Here is a 25,429-nt window from a genome sequence, read left to right as displayed (position 1 = left end):
AGGAACTTGTCCATCTTGCACAAGTTTTCTGGGATGACCAGATTGTCACAATCATCCAGAGCAGATAGCACCTCCTTAAGTAATGCGCGGAGATGTTCTGATTTAAATTTAAATGTCACAACATCAGGTTCTGCCTGCTGAGAAATTCTTCCTGTATCAGAAATTTCTCCATCTGAGAAACCCTCCCTCACTGCCACTTCAGACTGGTGTGAGGGTATGACAGAAAAAACATAATTTATGTAAGAACTTACCTGATAAATTCATTTCTTTCATATTAGCAAGAGTCCATGAGCTAGTGACGTATGGGATATACATTCCTAATAGGAGGGGCAAAGTTTCCCAAACCTCAAAATGCCTACAAATACACCCCTCACCACACCCACAAATCAGTTTAACGAATAGCCAAGAAGTGGGGTGATAAGAAAAAAGTGCGAAAGCATATAAAATAAGGAATTGGAATAATTGTGCTTTATACAAAAAAATCATAACCACCACAAAAAAGGGTGGGCCTCATGGACTCTTGCTAATATGAAAGAAATGAATTTATCAGGTAAGTTCTTACATAAATTATGTTTTCTTTCATGTAATTAGCAAGAGTCCATGAGCTAGTGACGTATGGGATAATGACTACCCAAGATGTGGATCTTTCCACGCAAGAGTCACTAGAGAGGGAGGGATAAAATAAAGACAGCCAATTCCTGCTGAAAATAATCCACACCCAAAATAAAGTTTAATGAAAACATAAGCAGAAGATTCAAACTGAAACCGCTGCCTGAAGTACTTTTCTACCAAAAACTGCTTCAGAAGAAGAAAACACATCAAAATGATAGAATTTAGTAAAAGTATGCAAAGAGGACCAAGTTGCTGCTTTGCAAATCTGATCAACCGAAGCTTCATTCCTAAACGCCCAGGAAGTAGAAACTGACCTAGTAGAATGAGCCGTAATCCTTTGAGGCGGAGTTTTACCTGACTCGACATAGGCATGATGAAAACAGAATTTATGTTTACCTGATAAATTTCTTTCTCCAACGGTGTGTCCGGTCCACGGCGTCATCCTTACTTGTGGGATATTCTCTTCCCCAACAGGAAATGGCAAAGAGCCCAGCAAAGCTGGTCACATGATCCCTCCTAGGCTCCGCCTACCCCAGTCATTCGACCGACGTTAAGGAGGAATATTTGCATAGGAGAAACCATATGGTACCGTGGTGACTGTAGTTAAAGAAAATAAAATATCAGACCTGATTAAAAAAAAAACCAGGGCGGGCCGTGGACCGGACACACCGTTGGAGAAAGAAATTTATCAGGTAAACATAAATTCTGTTTTCTCCAACATAGGTGTGTCCGGTCCACGGCGTCATCCTTACTTGTGGGAACCAATACCAAAGCTTTAGGACACGGATGAAGGGAGGGAGCAAATCAGGTCACCTAAATGGAAGGCACCACGGCTTGCAAAACCTTTCTCCCAAAAATAGCCTCAGAAGAAGCAAAAGTATCAAACTTGTAAAATTTGGTAAAAGTGTGCAGTGAAGACCAAGTCGCTGCCCTACATATCTGATCAACAGAAGCCTCGTTCTTGAAGGCCCATGTGGAAGCCACAGCCCTAGTGGAATGAGCTGTGATTCTTTCGGGAGGCTGCCGTCCGGCAGTCTCGTAAGCCAATCTGATGATGCTTTTAATCCAAAAAGAGAGAGAGGTAGAAGTTGCTTTTTGACCTCTCCTTTTACCTGAATAAACAACAAACAAGGAAGATGTTTGTCTAAAATCCTTTGTAGCATCTAAATAGAATTTTAGAGCGCGAACAACATCCAAATTGTGCAACAAACGTTCCTTCTTTGAAACTGGTTTTGGACACAGAGAAGGTACGATAATCTCCTGGTTAATGTTTTTGTTAGAAACAACTTTTGGAAGAAAACCAGGTTTAGTACGTAAAACCACCTTATCTGCATGGAACACCAGATAAGGAGGAGAACACTGCAGAGCAGATAATTCTGAGACTCTTCTAGCAGAAGAAATCGCAACTAAAAACAAAACTTTCCAAGATAATAACTTAATATCAACGGAATGTAAGGGTTCAAACGGAACCCCCTGAAGAACTGAAAGAACTAAATTGAGACTCCAAGGAGGAGTCAAAGGTTTGTAAACAGGCTTGATTCTAACCAGAGCCTGAACAAAGGCTTGAACATCTGGCACAGCTGCCAGCTTTTTGTGAAGTAATACCGACAAGGCAGAAATCTGTCCCTTCAGGGAACTTGCCGATAATCCTTTTTCCAATCCTTCTTGAAGGAAGGATAGAATCCTAGGAATCTTAACCTTGTCCCAAGGGAATCCTTTAGATTCACACCAACAGATATATTTTTTCCAAATTTTGTGGTAAATCTTTCTAGTCACAGGCTTTCTGGCCTGAACAAGAGTATCGATCACAGAATCTGAGAACCCTCGCTTCGATAAAATCAAGCGTTCAATCTCCACGCAGTCAGCTGGAGTGAAACCAGATTCGGATGTTCGAACGGACCCTGAACAAGAAGGTCTCGTCTCAAAGGTAGCTTCCAAGGTGGAGCCGATGACATATTCACCAGATCTGCATACCAAGTCCTGCGTGGCCACGCAGGAGCTATCAAAATCACCGACGCCCTCTCCTGCTTGATCCTGGCTATCAGCCTGGGGATGAGAGGAAATGGCGGGAACACATAAGCTAGTTTGAAGGTCCAAGGTGCTACTAGTGCATCCACTAGAGCCGCCTTCGGATCCCTGGATCTGGCCCCGTAGCAAGGAACTTTGAAGTTCTGACGAGAGGCCATCAGATCCATGTCTGGAATGCCCCACAGGTGAGTGACTTGGGCAAAGATTTCCGGATGGAGTTCCCACTCCCCCGGATGCAATGTCTGACGACTCAGAAAATCCGCTTCCCAATTTTCCACTCCTGGGATGTGGATAGCAGACAGGTGGCAGGAGTGAGACTCCGCCCAAAGAATAATTTTGGTTACTTCTTCCATCGCTAGGGAACTCCTTGTTCCCCCCTGATGGTTGATGTACGCAACAGTCGTCATGTTGTCTGATTGAAACCGAATGAACCTGGTCCTCGCAAGCTGGGGCCAGGCCTGGAGCGCATTGAATATCGCTCTCAGTTCCAGAATATTTATCGGTAGAAGAGATTCTTCCCGAGACCAAAGACCCTGAGCTTTCAGGGATCCCCAGACCGCGCCCCAGCCTATCAGACTGGCGTCGGTCGTGACAATGACCCACTCTGGTCTGTGGAACATCATCCCTTGAGACAGATTGTCCAGGGACAGCCACCAACGGAGTGAGTCTCTGGTCTTCTGATTTACTTGTATCTTCGGAGACAAGTCTGTATAGTCCCCATTCCACTGACTGAGCATGCACAGTTGTAATGGTCTTAGATGAATGCGCGCAAAAGGAACTATGTCCATCGCCGCCACCATCAACCCGATCACTTCCATGCACTGAGCTATGGAAGGAAGAGGAACGGAATGAAGTATCCGACAAGAGTCCAGAAGCTTTGTTTTTCTGGCCTCTGTTAGAAAGATCCTCATTTCTAAGGAGTCTATAATTGTTCCCAAGAAGGGAACCCTTGTTGACGGGGATAGAGAACTCTTTTCCACGTTCACTTTCCAGCCGTGAGATCTGAGAAAGGCCAGGACAATGTCCGTGTGAGCCTTTGCTTGAGGAAGGGACGACGCTTGAATCAGAATGTCGTCCAGGTAAGGTACTACTGCAATGCCCCTTGGTCTTAGCACCGCTAGAAGGGACCCTAGTACCTTTGTGAAAATCCTTGGAGCAGTGGCTAATCCGAAAGGAAGCGCCACGAACTGGTAATGTTTGTCCAGGAATGCAAACCTTAGGAACCGATGATGTTCCTTGTGGATAGGAATATGTAGATACGCATCCTTTAAATCCACCGTGGTCATGAATTGACCTTCCTGGATGGAAGGAAGGATAGTTCGAATGGTTTCCATCTTGAACGATGGGACCTTGAGAAATTTGTTTAAGATCTTGAGATCTAGGATTGGTCTGAACGTTCCCTCTTTTTTGGGAACTATGAACAGATTGGAGTAGAACCCCATCCCTTGTTCTCTTAATGGAACAGGATGAATCACTCCCATTTTTAACAGGTCTTCTACACAATGTAAGAACGCCTGTCTTTTTATGTGGTCTGAAGACAACTGCGACCAGTGGAACCTCCCCCTTGGGGGAAGTCCCTTGAATTCCAGAAGATAACCCTGGGAGACTATTTCTAGCGCCCAAGGATCCAGAACATCTCTTGCCCAAGCCTGAGCGAAGAGAGAGAGTCTGCCCCCCACCAGATCCGGTCCCGGATCGGGGGCCAATATTTCATGCTGTCTTGGTAGCAGTGGCAGGTTTCTTGGCCTGCTTTCCCTTGTTCCAGCCTTGCATTGGTCTCCAAGCTGGCTTGGCCTGAGAAGAATTACCCTCTTGCTTAGAGGACGTAGCACCTTGGGCTGGTCCGTTTTTACGAAAGGGACGAAAATTAGGTCTATTTTTTGCCTTGAAAGGCCGATCCTGAGGAAGGGCGTGGCCCTTACCCCCAGTGATATCAGAGATAATCTCTTTCAAGTCAGGACCAAACAACGTTTTCCCCTTGAAAGGAATGTTTAGTAGCTTGTTCTTGGAAGACGCATCAGCCGACCAAGATTTCAACCAAAGCGCTCTGCGCGCCACAATAGCAAACCCAGAGTTCTTAGCCGCTAACTTAGCCAATTGCAAAGAGGCGTCTAGAGTGAAAGAATTAGCCAATTTGAGAGCATTGATTCTGTCCATAATCTCCTCATAAGGAGGAGAGTCACTATCGAGCACCTTAAGCAGTTCATCAAACCAGAAATATGCGGCAGTAGTGACAGGGACAATGCATGAAATGGGTTGTAGAAGGTAACCCTGCTGAACAAACATCTTTTTAAGCAAACCTTCTAATTTTTTATCCATAGGATCTTTGAAAGCACAACTATCCTCTATGGGAATAGTGGTGCGTTTGTTTAAAGTAGAAACCGCTCCCTCGACCTTGGGGACTGACTGCCATAAGTCCTTTCTAGGGTCGACCATAGGAAACAATTTTTTAAATATGGGGGGAGGGACGAAAGGAATACCGGGCCTTTCCCATTCTTTATTAACAATGTCCGCCACCCGCTTGGGTATAGGAAAAGCTTCTGGGAGCCCCGGCACCTCTAAGAACTTGTCCATTTTACATAGTTTCTCTGGGATGACTAAATTTTCACAATCATCCAGAGTGGATAATACCTCCTTAAGCAAAATGCGGAGATGTTCCAATTTAAATTTAAATGTAATCACATCAGATTCAGCCTGCTGAGAAATGTTCCCTAAATCAGTAATTTCTCCCTCAGACAAAACCTCCCTGGCCCCCTCAGATTGGGTTAGGGGCCCTTCAGAGATATTAATATCAGCGTCGTCATGCTCTTCAGTAACTAAAACAGAGCAGCCACGCTTACGCTGACAAGGGTTCATTTTGGCTAAAATGTTTTTGACAGAATTATCCATTACAGCCGTTAATTGTTGCATAGTAAGGAGTATTGGCGCGCTAGATGTACTAGGGGCCTCCTGAGTGGGCAAGACTCGTGTAGACGAAGGAGGGAATGATGCAGTACCATGCTTACTCCCCTCACTTGAGGAATCATCTTGGGCATCATTGTCATTATCACATAAATCACATTTATTTAAATGAATAGGAATTCTGGCTTCCCCACATTCAGAACACAGTCTATCTGGTAGCTCAGACATGTTAAACAGGCATAAACTTGATCAGAAAGTACAAAAAACGTTTTAAAATAAAACCGTTACTGTCACTTTAAATTTTAAACTGAACACACTTTATTACTGCAATTGCGAAAAAACATGAAGGAATTGTTCAAAATTCACCAAATTTTCACCACAGCGTCTTAAAGCTTTGAAAATATTGCACACCAATTTTGGAAGCTTTAACCCTTAAAATAACGGAACCGGAGCCGTTTTAAGCTTTAACCCCTTTACAGTCCCTGGTATCTGCTTTGCTGAGACCCAACCAAACCCAAAGGGGAATACGATACCAAATGACGCCTTCAGAAGTCCTTTATAAGTATCAGAGCTCCTCTCACATGCGACTGCATGCCATGCCTCTCAAAAACAAGTGCGCAACACCGGCGCGAAAATGAGACTCTGCCTATGCTTTGGGAAAGCCCCTAAAGAATAAGGTGTCTAAAACAGTGCCTGCCGATATTATTATATCAAAATACCCAGATAAAATGATTCCTCAAGGCTAAATATGTGTTAATAATCAATCGATTTAGCCCAGAAAAGGTCTACAGTTTAAATAAGCCCTTGTGAAGCCCTTATTTACAATCGTAATAAACATGGCTTACCGGATCCCATAGGGAAAATGACAGCTTCCAGCATTACATCGTCTTGTTAGAATGTGTCATACCTCAAGCAGTAAGAGACTGCACTCTGTTCCCCCAACTGAAGTTAATTGCTCTCAACAGTCCTGTGTGGAACAGCCATGGATTTTAGTTACGGTTGCTAAAATCATTTTCCTCATACAAACAGAATTCTTCATCTCTTTTCTGTTTCTGAGTAAATAGTACGTACCAGCACTATTTGAAAATAACAAACTCTTGATTGAATAATGAAAAACTACAGTTAAACACTAAAAAACTCTAAGCCATCTCCGTGGAGATGTTGCCTGTACAACGGCAAAGAGAATGACTGGGGTAGGCGGAGCCTAGGAGGGATCATGTGACCAGCTTTGCTGGGCTCTTTGCCATTTCCTGTTGGGGAAGAGAATATCCCACAAGTAAGGATGACGCCGTGGACCGGACACACCTATGTTGGAGAAATAAAGATTTCAACCAAGATGCCAAAGAAATGGCAGAAGCTTTCTGGCCTTTTCTAGAACCGGAAAAGATAACAAATAGACTAGAAGTCTTTCGGAAAGATTTAGTAGCTTCAACATAATATTTCAAAGCTCTAACAACATCCAAAGAATGCAACGATTTCTCCTTAGAATTCTTAGGATTAGGACATAATGAAGGAACCACAATTTCTCTACTAATGTTGTTGGAATTCACAACCTTAGGTAAAAATTGAAAAGAAGTTCGCAACACCACCTTATCCTGATGAAAAATCAGAAAAGGAGACTCACAAGAAAGAGCAGATAATTCAGAGACTCTTCTGGCAGAAGAGATCGCCAAAAGGAACAAAACTTTCCAAGAAAGTAATTTAATGTCCAATGAATGCATGGGTTCAAAAAGAGGAGCTTGAAGAGCCCCCAGAACCAAATTCAAACTCCAAGGAGGAGAAATTGAGTTAATGACAGGTTTTATACGAACCAAAGCTTGTACAAAACAATGAATATCAGGAAGACTAGCAATCTTTCTGTGAAAAAGAACAGAAAGAGCAGAGATTTGTCCTTTCAAGGAACTTGCGGACAAACCCTTATCTAAACCATCCTGAAGAAACTGTAAAATTCTCGGTATTCTAAAAAAATGCCAAGAAAAATGATGAGAAAGACACCAAGAAATATAAGTCTTCCAGACTCTATAATATATCTCTCTAGATACAGATTTACGAGCCTGTAACATAGTATTAATCACAGAGGCAGAGAAACCTCTTTGACTAAGAATCAAGCGTTCAATCTCCATACCTTTAAATTTAAGGATTTGAGATCCTGATGGAAAAAAGGACCTTGTGACAGAAGGTCTGGTCTTAACGGAAGAGTCCACGGTTGGCAAGAGGCCATCCGGACAAGATCCGCATACCAAAACCTGTGAGGCCATGCCGGAGCTACCAGCAGAACAAACGAGCATTCCTTCAGAATCTTGGAGATTACTTTTGGAAGAAGAACTAGAGGCGGAAAGATATAGGCAGGATGATACTTCCAAGGAAGTGATAATGCATCCACTGCCTCCGCCTGAGGATCCCGGGATCTGGACAGATACCTGGGAAGTTTCTTGTTTAGATGAGACGCCATCAGATCTATTTCTGGAAGTTCCCACATTTGAACAATCTGAAGAAATACCTCTGGGTGAAGAGACCATTCGCCCGGATGCAACTTTTGGCGACTGTGATAATCCGCTTCCCAATTGTCTATACCTGGGATATGAACCGCAGAGATTAGACAGGAGCTGGATTCCGCCCAAACCAGAATTCGAGATACTTCTTTCATAGCCAGAGGACTGTGAGTCCCTCCTTGATGATTGATGTATGCCACAGTTGTGACATTGTCTGTCTGAAAACAAATGAACGATTCTCTCTTCAGAAGAGGCCAAGACTGAAGAGCTCTGAAAATTGCACGGATTTCCAAAATATTGATCGGTAATCTCACCTCCTGAGATTCCCAAACTCCTTGTGCCGTCAGAGATCCCCATACAGCTCCCCAACCTGTAAGACTTGCATCTGTTGAAATTACAGTCCAGGTCGGAAGAACAAAAGAAGCCCCCTGAATTAAACGATGGTGATCTGTCCACCACGTCAGAGAGTGTCGTACAATCGGTTTTAAAGATATTAATTGAGATATCTTTGTGTAATCCCTGCACCATTGATTCAGCATACAGAGCTGAAGAGGTCGCATGTGAAAACAAGCAAAGGGGATCGCGTCCGATGCAGCAGTCATAAGACCTAGAATTTCCATGCATAAGGCTACCGAAGGGAATGATTGTGACTGAAGGTTTTGACAAGCTGAAATCAATTTTAGACGTCTCTTGTCTGTCAAAGACAGAGTCATGGACACAATTTATCTGGAAACCCAGAAAGGTTACCCTTGTCTGAGGAATCAATGACTTTTTTAGTGAATTGATCCTCCAACCATGATCTTGAAGAAACAACACAAGTCGATTCGTATGAGATTCTGCTAAATGTAAAGACTGAGCAAGTACCAAGATATCGTCCAAATAAGGAAATACCACAATACCCTGTTCTCTGATTACAGACAGAAGGGCACCGAGAACCTTTGTAAAAATTCTTGGAGATGTAGCTAGGCCAAACGGCAGAGCCACAAACTGGTAATGCTTGTCCAGGAAAGAGAATCTCAGGAACTGATAGTGATCTGGATGAATCGGAATATGCAGATATGCATCCTGTAAATCTATTGTGGACATATAATGCCCTTGCTGAACAAAAGGCAAGATAGTCCTTACAGTTACCATTTTGAATGTTGGTATCCTTACATAACGATTCAATATTCTTAGATCCAGAACTGGTCTGAAGGAGTTCTCCTTCTTTGGTACAATGAATTGATTCTAATAAAACCCCAGCCCCTGTTCCAGAACTGGAACTGGCATAATTACTCCAGCCAACTCTAGATCTGAAACACATTTCAGAAATGCTTGAGCTTTCACTGGATTTACTGGGACACGGGAAAGAAAAAATCTCTTTGCAGGAGGTCTTATCTTGAAACCAATTCTGTACCCTTCTGAAACGATGTTCTGAATCCAAAGATTGTGAACAGAATTGATCCAAATTTCTTTGAAAAAACGTAACCTGCCCCCTACCAGCTGAGCTGGAATGAGGGCCGCACCTTCATGTGGACTTAGAAGCTGGCTTTGCTTTTCTAGAAGGCTTGGATTTATTCCAGACTGGAGATGGTTTCCAAACTGAAACTGCTCCTGAGGAAGAAGGATCAGGCTTTTGTTCTTTGTTGAAACGAAAGGAACGAAAACGATTATTAGCCCTGTGTTTACCCTTAGATTTTTTTATCCTGTGGTAAAAAAGTTCCTTTCCCACCAGTAACAGTTGAGATAATAGAATCCAACTGAGAACCAAATAATTTGTTACCCTGGAAAGAAAGGGAAAGTAGAGTTGATTTAGAAGACATATCAGCATTCCAAGATTTAAGCCATAAAGCTCTTCTAGCTAAAATAGCTAGAGACATAAACCTGACATCAACTCTGATAATATCAAAAATGGCATCACAGATAAAATTATTAGCATGTTGAAGAAGAATAATAATATTATGAGAATCATGATCTGTTACTTGTTGCGCTAAAGTTTCCAACCAAAAAGTTGAAGCTGCAGCAACATCAGCCAATGATATAGCAGGTCTAAGAAGATTACCTGAACACAGATAAGCTTTTCTTAGAAAGGATTCAATTTTCCTATCTAAAGGATCCTTAAACGAAGTACCATCTGCCGTAGGAATAGTAGTACGTTTAGCAAGGGTAGAAATAGCCCCATCAACTTTAGGAATTTTGTCCCAAAATTCTAATCTGTCAGATGGCACAGGATATAATTGCTTAAAACGTTTAGAAGGAGTAAATGAATTACCCAAATTATTCCACTCTCTGGAAATTACTTCAGAAATAGCACCAGGAACAGGAACAACTTCTGGAATAACCACAGGAGATTTAAAGACCTTATCTAAACGTTTAGATTTAGTATCAAGAGGACCAGAATCCTCAATTTCTAAAGCAATTAGTACTTCTTTAAGTAAAGAACGAATAAATTCCATTTTAAATAAATATGAAGATTTATCAGCATCAACCTCTGAGACAGAGTCCTCTGAACCAGAAGAGTCATTAGAATCAGAATGATGATGTTCATTTAAAAATTCATCTGTATAAAGAGAAGTTTTAAAAGATTTTTTATGTTTACTAGAAGGAGGAATAACAGACATAGCCTTCTTGATGGATTCAGAAACAAAATCTCTTATGTTATCAGGAACACTCTGAATATTAGATGTTGATGGAACAGCAACAGGTAATGTAACATTACTAAAGGAAATATTATCTGCATTAACAAGTTTGTCATGACAATTAATACAAACAACAGCTGGAGGAACAGCTACCAAAAGTTTACAGCAGATACACTTAGCTTTGGTAGTTCCAGCACCAGACAGCGATTTTCCTGAAGTATCTTCTGACTCAGATGCAACGTGAGACATCTTGCAATATGTAAGAGAAAAAACAACATATAAAGCAAAATTGATCAAATTCCTTAAATGACAGTTTCAGGAATGGGAAAAAACAGAATTTATGTTTACCTGATAAATTACTTTCTCCAACGGTGTGTCCGGTCCACGGCGTCATCCTTACTTGTGGGATATTCTCTTCCCCAACAGGAAATGGCAAAGAGCCCAGCAAAGCTGGTCACATGATCCCTCCTAGGCTCCGCCTTCCCCAGTCATTCGACCGACGTAAAGGAGGAATATTTGCATAGGAGAAATCATATGATACCGTGGTGATTGTAGTTAGAGAAAATAAATCATCAGACCTGATTAAAAAACCAGGGCGGGCCGTGGACCGGACACACCGTTGGAGAAAGTAATTTATCAGGTAAACATAAATTCTGTTTTCTCCAACATAGGTGTGTCCGGTCCACTGCGTCATCCTTACTTGTGGGAACCAATACCAAAGCTTTAGGACACGGATGATGGGAGGGAGCAAATCAGGTCACCTAGATGGAAGGCACCACGGTTTGCAAAACCTTTCTCCCAAAAATAGCCTCAGAAGAAGCAAAAGTATCAAATTTGTAAAATTTGGTAAAAGTGTGCAGTGAAGACCAAGTCGCTGCCTTACATATCTGATCAACAGAAGCCTCATTCTTGAAGGCCCATGTGGAAGCCACAGCCCTAGTGGAATGAGCTGTGATTCTTTCAGGAGGCTGCCGTCCGGCAGTCTCATAAGCCAATCTGATGATGCTTTTAAGCCAAAAAGAGAGAGAGGTAGAAGTTGCTTTTTGACCTCTCCTTTTACCAGAATAAACAACAAACAAGGAAGATGTTTGTCTGAAATCCTTTGTAGCCTCTAAATAGAATTTTAGAGCACGAACTACATCCAAATTGTGCAACAAACGTTCCTTCTTTGAAACTGGATTCGGACACAAAGAAGGCACAACTATCTCCTGGTTAATATTTTTGTTAGAAACAACTTTCGGAAGAAAACCAGGTTTAGTACGCAAAACCACCTTATCTGCATGGAACACCAGATAAGGAGGAGAACACTGCAGAGCAGATAACTCTGAAACTCTTCTAGCAGAAGAAATTGCAACCAAAAACAAAACTTTCCAAGATAATAACTTAATATCTACGGAATGTAAGGGTTCAAACGGAACCCCTTGAAGAACTGAAAGAACTAAATTGAGACTCCAAGGAGGAGTCAAAGGTTTGTAAACAGGCTTGATTCTAACCAGAGCCTGAACAAAAGCCTGAACATCTGGCACAGCCGCCAGCTTCTTGTGAAGTAAAACAGATAAAGCAGAAATCTGTCCCTTCAAAGAACTTGCAGATAATCCTTTCTCCAAACCCTCTTGTAGAAAGGATAGAATCTTAGGAATTTTTACCCTGTTCCATGGGAATCCTTTCGATTCGCACCAACAGATATATTTTTTCCATACTTTATGGTAAATTTTTCTAGTTACAGGCTTTCTAGCCTGAATAAGAGTATCAATGACAGAATCTGAGAACCCACGCTTTGATAAAATCAAGCGTTCAATCTCCAAGCAGTCAGTTGGAGTGATGCCAGATTCGGATGTTCGAACGGACCTTGAACAAGAAGGTCCCGTCTCAAAGGTAGCTTCCATGGTGGAGCCGATGACATATTCACCAGGTCTGCATACCAAGTTCTGCGTGGCCACGCAGGAGCTATCAAGATCACCGAAGCCCTCTCCTGATTGATCCTGGCTACCAGCCTGGGAATGAGAGGAAACGGTGGGAACACATAAGCTAGGTTGAAGGTCCAGGGCGCTACTAGTGCATCTACTAGAGTCGCCTTGGGATCCCTGGATCTGGACCCGTAGCAAGGAACCTTGAAGTTCTGACGAGACGCCATCAGATCCATGTCTGGAATGCCCCATAATTGAGTTATTTGGGCAAAGATTTCCGGATGGAGTTCCCACTCCCCCGGATGAAATGTCTGACGACTCAGAAAATCCGCTTCCCAATTTTCCACTCCTGGGATGTGGATTGCAGACAAGTGGCAGGAGTGAATCTCCGCCCATTGAATTACTTTGGTCACTTCTTCCATCGCCAGGGAACTCCTTGTTCCCCCCTGATGGTTGATATATGCAACAGTCGTCATGTTGTCTGATTGAAACCTTATGAATTTGGCCTTTGCTAGTTGAGGCCAAGCTTTGAGAGCATTGAATATCGCTCTCAGTTCCAGAATGTTTATCGGGAGAAGAGATTCTTCCCGAGACCATAGACCCTGAGCCTTCAGGTGTTTCCAGACCGCGCCCCAGCCCACCAGGCTGGCGTCGGTCGTTACAATGACCCACTCTGGTCTTCTGAAGCTCATCCCTTGGGACAGGTTGTCCAGGGTCAGCCACCAACAGAGTGAATCTCTGATCTACTTGGATCGTCGGGGACAAATCTGTATAATCCCCATTCCACTGTCTGAGCATGCACAGTTGTAATGGTCTTACATGAATTCGCGCAAAAGGAACTATGTCCATTGCCGCAACCATCAAACCTATTACTTCCATGCACTGCGCTATGGAAGGAAGAAGAACAGAATGAAGAACTTGACAAGAGCTTAGAAGTTTTGATTTTCTGGCTTCTGTCAGAAAAATCTTCATTTCCAAGGAGTCTATTATTGTTCCCAAGAAGGGAACTCTTGTTGACGGGAATAGAGAACTTTTTTCTACGTTCACTTTCCACCCGTGAGATCTGAGAAAGGCTAGGACAATGTCCGTATGAGCCTTTGCTTGTGGCAGAGACGACGCTTGAATCAGTATGTCGTCCAAGTAGGGTAATACTGCAATGCCCCTTGGCCTTAGCACCGCTAGAAGGGACCCTAGTACCTTTGTGAAAATTCTTGGAGCAGTGGCTAGTCCGAATGGAAGTGCCACAAACTGGTAATGCTTGTCCAGAAAGGCGAATCTTAGGAACCGATGATGTTCCTTGTGGATAGGAATATGTAGATACGCATCCTTTAAATCCACCGTGGTCATGAATTGACCTTCCTGGATGGTAGGAAGAATTGTCCGAATGGTTTCCATCTTGAACGATGGGACCTTGAGAAATTTGTTTAGGATCTTGAGATCCAAAATTGGCCTGAATGTTCCCTCTTTTTTGGGAACTATGAACAGATTGGAGTAAAACCCCATCCCTTGTTCTCCTAATGGAACAGGATGAATCACTCCCATTTTTAACAGGTCTTCTACACAATGTAAGAATGCCTGTCTTTTTATTTGGTCTGAAGACAATTGAGACCTGTGGAACCTTCCCCTTGGGGGTAGTTCCTTGAATTCCAGGAGATAGCCTTGAGAAACTATTTCTAGCGCCCAAGGATCCTGAACATCTCTTGCCCAAGCCTGAGCGAAGAGAGAGAGTCTGCCCCCCACCAGATCCGGTCCCGGATCGGGGGCCAGCATTCCATGCTGTCTTGGTAGCGGTAGCGGGCTTCTTGGCCTGCTTACCTTTGTTCCAGCCTTGCATCGGTCTCCAGGCTGGCTTGGTTTGAGAAGAATTACCCTCTTGCTTAGAGGATGTAGAATTTGAGGCTGGTCAGTTTCTGCGAAAGGGACGAAAATTTGTTTTATTTTTAGCCTTAAAAGACCTATCCTGAGGAAGGGCGTGGCCCTTTCCCCCAGTGATGTCTGAAATAATCTCTTTCAAGTCAGGGCCAAACAGCGTTTTCCCCTTGAAAGGGATGTTAAGCAATCTGTTCTTGGAGGACACATCCGCTGACCAAGACTTCAGCCAAAGCGCTCTGCGCGCCACAATAGCAAAACCTGAATTTTTCGCCGCTAATCTAGCTAACTGCAAAGTGGCGTCTAAGGTAAAAGAGTTAGCCAACTTAAGTGCTTGAACTCTGTCCATAACCTCCTCATAAGAAGATGCTTGATTGAGCGACTTTTCTAGTTCCTCGAACCAGAAACACGCTGCTGTAGTGACAGGAACAATGCATGAAATTGGTTGTAGAAGGTAACCTTGCTGAACAAACATCTTTTTAAGCAAACCCTCTAATTTTTTATCCATAGGATCTTTGAAAGCACAATTATCTTCTATAGGGATAGTGGTGCGTTTGTTTAGAGTAGAAACCGCCCCCTCGACCTTGGGGACTGTCTGCCATAAGTCCTTCCTGGGGTCGACCATAGGAAATAATTTCTTAAATATAGGGGGAGGGACAAAAAGGTATGCCGGGCCTTTCCCATTCTTTATTTACAATGTCCGCCACCCGCTTGGGTATAGGAAAAGCTTCGGGGGGCACCGGGACCTCTAGGAACCTGTCCATCTTACATAATTTCTCTGGAATGACCAAATTGTCACAATCATCCAGAGTAGATAACACCTCCTTAAGCAGAGCGCGGAGATGTTCCAATTTAAATGTAATAACGTCAGGTTCAGCTTGTTGAGAAATTTTTCCTGAATCTGAAATTTCTCCCTCAGACAAAACCTCCCTAGCCCCTTCAGACTGGTGTAAGGGCATGTCAGAACCATTATCATCAGCGTCCTCATGCGCTTCAGTATCTAAAACATAGCAGTCGCGCTTTCGCTGATAAGTGGGCATTTTGGCTAAAATGTTTTTAATAGAATTATCCATTACAGCCGTTAATTGTTGCATAGTAAGGAGGATTGGCGCACTAGATGCACTAGGGGCCTCCTGAGTGGGCAAGACTGGTGTAGACATAGAAGGAGATGATGCAGTACCATGCTTACTCCCCTCACTTAAGGAATCATTTTGGGCAACATTATTATCAGTGGCATCATTGTCCCTACTTTGTTTGTCACATTCATCACATATATTTAAATGGATAGGAACCTTGGCTTCCGAACATACAGAACATCGTCTATCTGATAGTTCAGACATGTTAATAGGCATAAACTTGATAACAAAGCACAAAAAACGTTTTAAAATAAAACCGTTACTGTCTCTTTAAATTTTAAACTGAACACACTTTTTTACTGAATATACGCAAAAGTATGAAGGAAATGTTCAAAATTCACCAAAATTTCACCACAGTGTCATAAAGCCTTAAAAGTATTGCACACCAAATTTGAAAGCTTTAACTCTTAAAATAACGGAACCAGAGCCGTTTTTACATTTAACCCCTATACAGTCCCTGGTATCTGCTTTGCTGAGACCCAACCAAGCCCAGAGGGGAATACGATACCAAATGACGCCTTCAATAAGCTTTTTCAGTGGATCTGAGCTCCTCACACATGCATCTGCATGCCTTGCTTCTCAAAAACAACTGCGCATTAGTGGCGCGAAAATGAGGCTCTGCCTATGACTAGAAAAGGCCCCCAGTGAAAAAGGTGTCCAATACAGTGCCTGCCGTTTTTTTAACAAAATTCCCAAGATTAAAATAACTCTCCAAAGTTAAAAACCATTAAATATGCTTATAAAGTAATCGTTTTGGCCCAGAAAAATGTCTACCAGTCTTTAAAGCCCTTGTGAAGCCCTTTTATTCTTATATTTAAAACTAAGAAAATGGCTTACCGGATCCCATAGGGAAAATGACAGCTTCCAGCATTACATCGTCTTGTTAGAAATGTGTCATACCTCAAGCAGCAAAAGTCTGCTCCCTGTTTCCCCCAACTGAAGTTAATTCCTCTCAACAGTCCTGTGTGGAAACAGCCATCGATTTTAGTAACGGTTGCTAAAATCATTTTCCTCTTACAAACAGAAATCTTCATCTCTTTTCTGTTTCAGAGTAAATAGTACATACCAGCACTATTTTAAAATAACAAACTCTTGATTGAATAATAAAAACTACATTTAAACACCAAAAAACTCTGAGCCATCTCCGTGGAGATGTTGCCTGTGCAACGGCAAAGAGAATGACTGGGGAAGGCGGAGCCTAGGAGGGATCATGTGACCAGCTTTGCTGGGCTCTTTGCCATTTCCTGTTGGGGAAGAGAATATCCCACAAGTAAGGATAACGCCGTGGACCGGACACACCTATGTTGGAGAAAATGCCAAGCATCAAGCTTCTAGCAACCAGAAGCAATGAAAAATGAGACTTAAATAATGTGGAGACAAAAGCGACGCCCATATTTTTTTAGCGCCAAATAAGACGCCCACATTATTTGGCGCCTAAATGCTTTTGGCGCCAAAAATGACGCCACATCCGGAACGCCGACATTTTTGGCGCAAAAGAACGTAAAAAAAATGACGCAACTTCCGGCGACACGTATGACGCCGGAAATGGAAATGATTTTTTGCGCCAAAAAAGTCAGCGCCAAGAATGACGCAATAAAATGAAGCATTTTCAGCCCCCGCGAGCCTAACAGCCCACAGGAAAAAAGTCAAATTTTTTAAGGAAAGAAAAAAATTATTGATTCAAAAGCATTATCCCAAATATGAAACTGACTGTCTGAAAATAAGGAATGTTGAACATCCTGAGTCAAGGCAAATAAATGTTTGAATACATATATTTAGAACTTTATAAAAAAGTGCCCAACCATAGCTTAGAGTGTCACAGAAAATAAGACTTACTTACCCCAGGACACTCATCTACATATAGCAGATAGCCAAACCAGTACTGAAACGAGAATCAGCAGAGGTAATGGTATATATATAAGAGTATATCGTCGATCTGAAAAGGGAGGTAAGAGATGAATCTCTACGACCGATAACAGAGAACCTATGAAATAGACCCCGTAGAAGGAGATCATTGCATTCAAATAGGCAATACTCTCCTCACATCCCTCTGACATTCACTGCACGCTGAGAGGAAAACAGGGCTCCAACCTGCTGCGGAGCGCATATCAACGTAGAATCTAGCACAAACTTACTTCACCACCTCCATAGGAGGCAAAGTTTGTAAAACTGATTTGTGGGTGTGGTGAGGGGTGTATTTGTAGGCATTTTGAGGTTTGGGAAACTTTGCCCCTCCTGGTAGGAATGTATATCCCATACGTCACTAGCTCATGGACTCTTGCTAATTACATGAAAGAAATTATCATCAGCGCCCTCCTGCTCTACAGTGTTTAAAACTGCTGTCAATTGTTGCATAGTAACAAGCATTGGCGCGCTAGAAGTACTAGGGGTCGCCTGCGCGGGCATAACTGGTATAGACCCAGAAGGAGAAGATGTAGAACTATCTCTACTTCCTTCATCTGAGGAATCATCCTGGGCAACCTTACTATTTGTGACAATACTGTCCTTACTGTGTTTGGACGCTATGGCACAATTATCACATATATTTGAAGGGGGAACCACATTGGCTTCCATACATACAGAACATGATCTATCAGAAGGTACAGACATGTTAAACAGGCTTAAACTGGTAAATAAAGTACAAAAACCGTTTTAAAACAAAACCGTTACTGTCTCTTTAAATGTTAAACAGGGCACACTTTATTACTGAATATGTGAAAAACTATGAAGGAATCCAATCTTTACCAAATGTTCACCACAGTGTCTTAATGCATTCAAAGTATTGCACCCCAATTTTCAAGCTGTTAACCCTTAAAATGTGGAAACCTGAGCCGTTTGCAATTTTAACCCCACTACAGTCCCAGCCACAGCCTTTGTTGTGACTTCACTATCCCAGGGGGGTATTTCAAGCCTTCTAGGAACTTTTTCAGTGGACACCAAACCCTCTCACATGCATCTGCATGCACTGTACTTAAAAGAAACTGCACAATAATGGCGCGAAAATGAGGCTCTGCCTAATACAGTGAAAGGCCCTTCCTGACTGGGAAGGTGTCTTAACTAGTGCCTGGTGATAAAAAACGTTCCCCAAATAATAAAAGTGTGAAATCCACTTCAAACTTTAAATAAAAACTTAAATAAACAATCGATTTAGCCCTTAAGAGTGTCCACCAGTTAATAGCCCATAATAAGCCCTTTATTCTTTCTAAGTCTAAGAAAATGGCTTACCGATCCCCATTAGGGAAAAATGACAGCCTTCGAGCATTACACAGTCTTGTTAGAAAATGGCTAGTCATACCTTGAGCAGAAAAGTCTGCAAACTGTTCCCCCCAACTGAAGTTCTCTCATCTCAACAGTCCTGTGTGGGAACAGCAATCGATTTTAGTTACTGCTGCTAAAATCATACTCCTCTTTTAAACAGAACTCTTCATCTCTTTCTGTTTCAGAGTAAATAGTACATACCAGCACTATTTTAAAATAACAAACTCTTGATAGAAGAAATAAAAAACTACAACTAACACCACAAACTCCTCACCATCCCCGTGGAGATGCTACTTGTTCAGAGCGGCAAGGAGAATGACTGGGGGGCGAAGCCAGAGGGGGAGCTATATGGACAGCTCTTGCTGTGTGCTCTCCTTGCCTTTCCCTGTAGGGGAGGAGAATATCCCACAAGTAATGGATGACGCCGTGGACCGGACACACCAATGTTGGAGAAACTACAATTCTAACACCACATTCACTTTACCCTCCCGAGAGAGACCCTAGTGCTTAGAGCCGGCAAAGAGAATGACTGGGGGGTGGAGCTAGAGGGGGAGCTATATGGACAGCTCTGCTGTGTGCTCTCTTTGCCACTTCCTGTAGGGAATGAGAATATCCCACAAGTAAAGGATGAATCCCTGGAATGGATACACCTTGCAAGAGAAATCTTTATTGCGTGTTGTGACGTTTCGGGACCAAAAACAGTCCCTTCCTCTGACCTTTAGAGGAAGGGACTGTTTTTGGTCCCGAAACGTCACAACACGCAATAAAGATTTTCAGATGAAATAGCTGTCTAAAGACCAGTGAGTGCTTATGCTTATTTCATCTACTTTTTTACAAGAGCACCCTGGCAGTTGGTGTGAGATAGTGGGAGTGCACACACACACACACACACACAACTACATATATATATATATATATATATATATATATATATTATATATATATATATAAAATTTCAAACGAAAGAGGCGCAGATGCTGTCTTCAAGTTTAAAAATCCACTATTTATTAGTTACAAAAAGTAAAAACCTGTAAAGTTACCAACTGTGTAATCAGAGAGATTCACAGCATGTTCACTTTTTTACTTTTTGTAACTAATAAATATTGGATTTTTAAACTTGAAGACAGCCTCTGCACCTCTTTCGTTTGAACTACACATTATCTCTAGGATTGACAGAGGCAGACCACCAGTTTATACATCGCTCCATTAGCCCCAGCAAAGCTTTGACAGCTAAGACCCCATGTATTGAGATCGGAGGAAGCCGACAGTCCATTGAATCTACTAAGACGAAACTTTTTCCTGATAGGACAAGTGAATCATGTGGATGCTCATTACGTACCATCTTGGATAGACGCAGAAGCTCTAACAAATTATATGGGGAGAGGTTGCTCCCGGAAGACGCCGGCAGCGTTGTTTAAGTTGATTGTAGACGGCACCATAGGACACCAGGACCGGTAAGTGGGTATAGTCACACAGTGATTATATTGTTGTGTATATACACACTATTCAGTACTTATACCGGTAGTGTCTGAAAGTTTTATCTCCCTGGAAATTGTATGGGATATTAAGACGAATGGATTGCATTCTTTACCTTGACCCTCTGTTCGGCACAGAGACTGTTCATGCACATAGTGTATTTACAATTTCATAAATACCCTACACGCTGGGTTCTTTGGGGATAAGCTGTTGGGGCATTTAAGACTTTAAAGTCTGGATTTATTATCTCATTGCACTCATGCGCATCTTTTTCTTCTCTACATATACATATATATATTATATATACACATATATACACATATATATATACACACATATATATATATATATATATATATATATATATATATATATATATATATATATATATATACACACACACACACACACTGAGAATGGAATCACTCTGGATCCATAGACTGGACAACATTGCCCCGAAGGGTCTTAACGTGATGATTGACTACAGCTGTTTTTATAAGTGACTGAGCTTCCTCTCCTCCAATAACTCCATTTCTACCATCTCCTTGGAAGCACTTTGTGTGTGTTTTTTTTTAAATTCTGTATATAGAACACAATGATCTGGTTAATAGTGTTAGTGACTAAGCATTGCTATAGGATCTTAGGCTCTAGATATTTATATGGCTATACGTTAGGTGTTATTCTTATACAAGATATATTGCACCACACAGTTACTTGTTGTTGACTAGTCACTGGATCTATGAACCGATCTGAATTGTATGTGTAATATTGTTTAGTTAACTATATTTTGGGGAGTCGTTTAGCATATCAGATTTAGGGGATGGGGTATATAAGGTAGCACTATGGGATGTGTTGTATGCCTGTGATGTGTGCATTTTTCATGTGATCAAGGCCTCCATGTGAGGCCGAAACGTTATGTTTTGATACATTAAAGGTGATTATTAAAATCTCTTCGTGCTGGCTTAAGTGTTATGGACAACTGAGGATACACACCGGATCCTGATCCCCAGCCATTTTTCCTTTGGTTATTTACAGGCTGTGCACAGAGTGGTTGCTTTGCTGGTGAGTGCTGATCTCTTTGTACACACATATATATATATCCTTTGAAATCTAGTCAAGTAAATGATTGATTCACAAAAGAACAGCAACCTACTTATTTGTATAGGTGATGTAGCTGAGAAATGTAATTAATCCAATTACAATGCATGTATGTAAATCACATCCTGATTATTTGCTTCTCATTCACCTGGCTGTCTGTAGGTACAAAATCACACAGTGATAAAGCTGTCACCGCAGATACATACTAAATTTGTTTTAGCACACAAGGTAAATCTATACAACTTGCCAAGATGGACCCTATGTAATGGTGTAGGAAGAACTTTACTGAACTTGTTAAAAATGAAATCATGTTTATGTTGGTATTTTTTTTTAGGGACCTGTGTTTAAAGAAACCAGTCTACTCCAAAACATAGTGGTCTCTGTATTGGATTTTAAAATTTTAAAATCCCCAAATCTGGGTGAGCCACGAAAGAACAGTTTTTGCAGTTTTCTCACAACATTAATAAAACTATTTCAGAGACCAAGCTTTAGAGTTATTCCCTTTAGTCTTGTTGTTTTAATAAACAGTCTCAAGAGAAATCCTGGAGATTTTATCACATTTTTTCCTAGTGCCTATAAAATGTGAAAACACTGTAATCACTCAGCATGTATCATTTAGTTAGCCACTTGCTGCTAAAAATTACTTATAAAGCCCCTGAGGAGGGGGAAAAGAAAAAGAGAAAATGCTTTGCATAAATCTATATTAGTTTGAAGGGGGAGAAAAAAAAAAAAAAAAAAAGTATAAAACCAGTGCTTACTTGTTCTACAGTAAGGATAGGCATTCCACGCTTTTTCATGAAAAACCAATGAACCCTCAGGAGCAAACATCTTTACATAACCAGGAACTTTACTGTGAAAAGATAAAGAAGAAAACAAACTCATTTATTTTAAGTAATATACTGCACTGTGTAGTCTTGTACCCACTAGGACTAGGGAGAAAATTCCTAGAAGTCTTAAGACTCCTCCCTTTCCTTAGCATAGCCCAGGCCTTTCCTGCTAGCTTCAGTTCACAAACAGCCATACTAGAGCGTGAAAGAGAAACAAACATGCAAAAAAGTGAGTATACTATCCAATATTAAAACATAATTTATGCTTACCTGATAAATTTATTTCTCTTGTGATGTATCGAGTCCACGGATTCATCAATACTTGTGACATATTCTCCTTCCCTACAGAAAGTGGCAAAGAGAGCACCCACAGCAGAGCTGTCTATATAGCTCCTCCCATAGCTCCACCCCCCAGTCATTCGACCGAAGGCTAGGGAAAAAAAGGAGAAACTATAGGGTGCAGTGGTGACTGAAGTTTTTTAAATAAAAATATATTGCCTGTCTTAATAAACAGGGCGAGCCGTGGACTCGATACATCACAAGAGAAATAAATTTATCAGGTAAGCATAAAATTATGTTTTCTCTTGTAAGATGTATCGAGTCCACGGATTCTTCCATACTTCTGGGATACCAATACCAAATCATTAGGACACGGATGAAGGGAGGGACAAGACAGGGAAGTTAAACGGAAGGCACCACTGCTTGTACAACCTTTCTAGACCAAGTCGCCGCCTTACAAATCTGTTCAACAGAAGCCTCATTTTTAAAAGCCCATGTGGAAGCCACTGCTCTAGTAGAATGAGCAGTAATTCTTTCAGGAGGCTGCTGGCCAGCAGTATTATAAGCCAAACGGATGATGCTTTTCAGCCAAAAGGAAAGAGGTAGCCGTAGCCCTTCGACCTCTCCGTTTACCAGAATAAACAACAAACAATGAAGATGTTTGACGGAAAGCTTTAGTTGCTTGTAAGTAGAACTTTAAAGCACTAACCACATCAAGATTGTGCAACAGGTGTTCCTTCTTTGAGGAAGGATTAGGACACAGTGAAGGAACAACAATCTCCTGATTGATATTCCTATTAGAAACAACCTTAGGAAGAAACCCAGGTTTGGTACGCAAAACCACCTTATCTGCATGGAAAACAAGGTAAGGTGAGTCACACTGTAAAGCAGATAACTCAGAAACTCTTCGAGCCGAAGAGATAGCTACTAAAAACAAAACTTTCCAAGATAGAAGCTTAATATCTATGGAATGCATAGGTTCAAACGGAACCCCTTGAAGAACTTTAAGAACTAAGTTTAGACTCCATGGTGGAGCAACAGGTTTAAATACAGGCTTGATCCTGACCAAGGCCTAACTAAATGCTTGAACGGCTGGGACATCTGCCAGACGTTTGTGTAAAAGAACAGACCAAGCAGATATTTGTCCTTTTAACAAACTAGCTGATAATCGCTTCTCCAATCCTTCTTGGAGAAAACAGAATTTATGTTTACCTGATAAATTGCTTTCTCCAACGGTGTGTCCGGTCCACGGCGTCATCCTTACTTGTGGGATATTCTCCTCCCCAACAGGAAATGGCAAAGAGCCCAGCAAAGCTGGTCACATGATCCCTCCTAGGCTCCGCCTTCCCCAGTCATTCGACCGACGTAAAGGAGGAATATTTGCATAGGAGAAATCATATGATACCGTGGTGACTGTAGTTAAAGAAAATAAATTATCAGACCTGATTAAAAAACCAGGGCGGGCCGTGGACCGGACACACCGTTGGAGAAAGCAATTTATCAGGTAAACATAAATTCTGTTTTCTCCAACATAGGTGTGTCCGGTCCACGGCGTCATCCTTACTTGTGGGAACCAATACCAAAGCTTTAGGACACGGATGAAGGGAGGGAGCAAATCAGGTCACCTAGATGGAAGGCACCACGGCTTGCAAAACCTTTCTCCCAAAAATAGCCTCAGAAGAAGCAAAAGTATCAAATTTGTAAAATTTAGTAAAAGTGTGCAGTGAAGACCAAGTCGCTGCCTTACATATCTGATCAACAGAAGCCTCGTTCTTGAAGGCCCATGTGGAAGCCACAGCCCTAGTGGAATGAGCTGTGATTCTTTCAGGAGGCTGCCGTCCGGCAGTCTCGTAAGCCAATCTGATGATGCTTTTAATCCAAAAAGAGAGAGAGGTAGAAGTTGCTTTTTGACCTCTCCTTTTACCAGAATAAACAACGAACAAGGAAGATGTTTGTCTAAAATCCTTTGTAGCATCTAAATAGAATTTTAGAGCACGAACTACATCCAAATTGTGCAACAAACGTTCCTTCTTTGAAACTGGATTCGGACACAAAGAAGGCACGACTATCTCCTGGTTAATGTTTTTGTTAGAAACAACTTTCGGAAGAAAACCAGGTTTAGTACGCAAAACCACCTTATCTGCATGGAACACCAGATAAGGAGGAGAACACTGCAGAGCAGATAATTCTGAAACTCTTCTAGCAGAAGAAATTGCAACCAAAAACAAAACTTTCTAAGATAATAACTTAATATCAACGGAATGTAAGGGTTCAAACGGAACCCCCTGAAGAACTGAAAGAACTAAATTGAGACTCCAAGGAGGAGTCAAAGGTTTGTAAACAGGCTTGATTCTAACCAGAGCCTGAACAAAGGCTTGAACATCTGGCACAGCTGCCAGCTTTTTGTGAAGTAACACAGACAAGGCAGAAATCTGTCCCTTCAAAGAACTTGCAGATAATCCTTTCTCCAAACCTTCTTGAAGAAAGGATAGAATCTTAGGAATTTTTACCTTGTCCCAAGGGAATCCTTTAGATTCACACCAACAGATATATTTTTTCCATATTTTGTGGTAGATTTTTCTAGTTACAGGCTTTCTGGCCTGAACAAGAGTATCAATGACAGAATCTGAGAACCCTCGCTTTGATAAGATCAAGCGTTCAATCTCCAAGCAGTCAGTTGGAGTGAGACCAGATTCGGATGTTCGAACGGACCTTGAACAAGAAGGTCTCGTCTCAAAGGTAGCTTCCATGGTGGAGCCGATGACATATTCACCAGGTCTGCATACCAAGTCCTGCGTGGCCACGCAGGAGCTATCAAGATCACCGATGCCCTCTCCTGATTGATCCTGGCTACCAGCCTGGGGATGAGAGGAAACGGCGGGAATACATAAGCTAGTTTGAAGGTCCAAGGTGCTACTAGTGCATCTA

The 25,429-nt window shown here is 41.9% G+C and overlaps 1 protein-coding gene across 1 annotated transcript in view; it reads right to left on the bottom strand.

The window, feature by feature from the left end:
- PITPNB (phosphatidylinositol transfer protein beta) overlaps positions 1-25,429 on the bottom strand; it is a gene marked incomplete in the record, with an annotated part of 520,198 nt that overhangs the window by 392,204 nt on the left and 102,565 nt on the right. Inside the window, 1 exon segment of the mRNA XM_053702082.1 lies at positions 22,154-22,245. Within this exon segment, the coding sequence (XP_053558057.1) occupies positions 22,154-22,245 (92 nt within the window).

Source organism: Bombina bombina, chromosome 2, assembly GCF_027579735.1.
Source record: "Bombina bombina isolate aBomBom1 chromosome 2, aBomBom1.pri, whole genome shotgun sequence".
NCBI lineage: Eukaryota > Metazoa > Chordata > Amphibia > Anura > Bombinatoridae > Bombina > Bombina bombina.
This window is presented reverse-complemented; position numbering and strand designations above follow the sequence as displayed.